General features: G+C 51.6%; 1 protein-coding gene across 1 annotated transcript in view; it reads right to left on the bottom strand.

Annotated features, from left to right (window-relative positions):
• Nucleotides 1-2,500, bottom strand: part of LOC113799962 (uncharacterized) — a 119,214-nt gene that overhangs the window by 62,804 nt on the left and 53,910 nt on the right. Inside the window, exon 4 of the mRNA XM_070127283.1 lies at nt 140-266. Within this exon, the coding sequence (XP_069983384.1) occupies nt 140-266 (127 nt within the window). The remainder of the gene's footprint in view (nt 1-139; nt 267-2,500) is intronic.

Consider the following 2,500-nt stretch of genomic DNA (forward strand, 5'->3'; position numbering starts at 1 on the left):
TCCTTTCACCCCGTCCTTCTTTCCTCTCCCTCCCTTCACCCCTTCCTTCCTTCATCTCCCTCCCTCCAACCCTTCCTTCCTTCCTCTCCCTCCCTTCACCCCTTCCTTCCTTCCTTCCTCTCCCTCCTCCTTTCCTTACCTTGAGGCCATGGGACGCGGCCAGTTCAGCGAAGAGCTCCTCACTCTCCTGGTGGTGGGTCTTGTCCACGAAGAAGATCCCGGTGGCGTAGCGTCCCGGCTCGGGCAGCTCCACGTCATGCTCGTTCCTGCGGGGGAGAGAAGAGGGGAGAGGAGGTTAGGATAAGCGCTGAGACCTAGACTGTCGAAGGACATGAAGGGGGAATAGGAAGAAGGAAAACAGGGGGAGAGAAGAGGGGAGAGGAGGTTAGGATACGCGCTGAGACCTAGCTTGTTGAAGCAGACGAAGAAGGAATAGAGGGTTAGAGAAGAGGGGAAAGGAGGTTAGGATACGCGTTGAGAGACCTAGATGAAGAAGGAAAAGAGGGGTAGAGAAGAGGGGAAAGGAGGTTAGGATACACGTTGAGACCTAGCTTGTCGAAGGACATGAAGGGGGAATAGAGAGGGTTAGAGAAGAGGGGAGAAGTTAGGATACGCGTTGAGAGACCTAGACGAAGAAGGAAAAGAGAAGAAGGGAAAGGAGGTTAGGATACGCGTTGAGAGACCTAGATGTAGAAGGAAAAGAGGGGAGAGGAGGTTAGGATACGCGTTGAGAGACCTAGATGAAGAAGGACATGAAGGAGGAATAGAGGGTTAGAGAAGAGGGGAGAGGAGGTTAGGATACGTGTTGAGACCTAGCTTGTCGAAGGACATGAAGGAGGAATAGAGAGGGTTAGAGAAGAGGGGAGAGGTTAGGATACGCGTTGAGAGACCTAGACGAAGAAGGAAAAGAGGGGTAGAGAAGAGGGGAAAGGAGGAGTCCCGATAGGAGGAGTGTGAAATCGCTCCTATCGGGGCAGAGAAAAGTAGGAAAAGAGAGTTCAGGATACGATTTTGAAACCACTCCTCCCGGGTCAGAGAACAGCGGGAAAGGAAGGGTTGAGACAAGTTCAATTCAGAGACACAATTCGGACAACTTTTTCGGTGGAGGTTCACCCACCACCAGCGGGATGAACCAGCTCTGATTGGCTGCGACGTGGGTTTCCGAACTATCTCTGGGTATGAGCGAAGAAGTGAAGCCTCCTTTGTCATGGAAGCGAAAAAGGTGGAAAAGTGGGGAAAGGAGAAGAGTTAAAACCCCTCCTGCTAGAGAAGGGAAAAGGGGAAAACGATAAACCATGGGCATAAGGTCTTTCATAATAAGAGCATTTACGTTGCTACGTAAACTTTATCATTACTCTCACTTAGTCATCACCACCTGCGATATGGGACGAAGTGGAAACTCCGGATAACTGTTATTGTAGCTGCCCGTTTATAACGACGGACCTCCTGTAATGATGGAGCTTTTACAATAACAGAACTGACTGCACTGAGTGAGGTTTTGAGATGAAATCGCTTGTATCAATGAGGGAAATGGGGAAAAGAGGGGATAGAATACAATTTTGTACTGAAAAAATTCGCGATGAGGGAGCTTTTCCAATGGCAATAAGAGAGCTTACGTAATGGGAGATATTTCATAATTGCGGAGCTTTCGCTATGATGGAGGTTCCGCCATGACGAAACTCACATAAATGTTCTATATTTGTTCATTTCTATTGTAACCCCTTCTGTCTATTATACTCCGTGACGCTGCTAAATAAACGCAAAAAACGAGGGAGTCTTTATGATGAGAGAGCTTTCGTAACGAGAAGGCTCATGTAACGAAAGAGCTTTAATAAAGCCAGAGCTCTTGTAATGAGGGAGCTTACATACCGAGACACATCTTAGGAGGAGAAAGCCCTTGTAAAACGAAGAGAGCTTATGTAACAAGAGAGCTTTCCCATAACGAGCGAGCTTCGTAATAGGGGAAGTATCTTCTTTTTTTTTACCTGACAAGAGAGCTTTTCTACTGACGGAGCTCCCCCTGTAACGCGGACGGGAAGTGATTGGTGGCGCCTGTGTGAATATTGAGGAGGAGGAGATTAAGGTCAGCGGCGGACCGTGCTCCCCGCGGGCCGAGAGGGGTTTGTGCAGGTGGAGGAGGAGGAGGAGGAGGAGGAGGAGGAGGAGGAGGCGGAGGAGGCGGTGGAGGAGGAGGAGGAGGAGGAGGAGATAGAGGAGGAGGAGGAGGAGGAGGAGGTGGAGGAGGAGGAGGAGGTGGTGGTGGTGGTGGTGGAGGAGGAGGAGGTGGTGGTGGAGGTGGAGGAGGGAGGAGGAGGAGGAGGAGGAGGAGGAGGAGGTGGAGGAGGAGGAGGAGGTGGTGGAGGGAGGGAGGCGGAGGAGGAGGAAGAGGAGGAGGAAGTGGAGGAGGGGAAGTGGAGGAGGTGGGGGGAGGAGGAGGAGGCGGAGGAGGAGGGGGAGGAGGAGGGGGAGGAGGAGGAGGAGGAGGAGGAGGAGAAGGTGG

Source organism: Penaeus vannamei, chromosome 11, assembly GCF_042767895.1.
Source record: "Penaeus vannamei isolate JL-2024 chromosome 11, ASM4276789v1, whole genome shotgun sequence".
Classification (NCBI taxonomy): domain Eukaryota; kingdom Metazoa; phylum Arthropoda; class Malacostraca; order Decapoda; family Penaeidae; genus Penaeus; species Penaeus vannamei.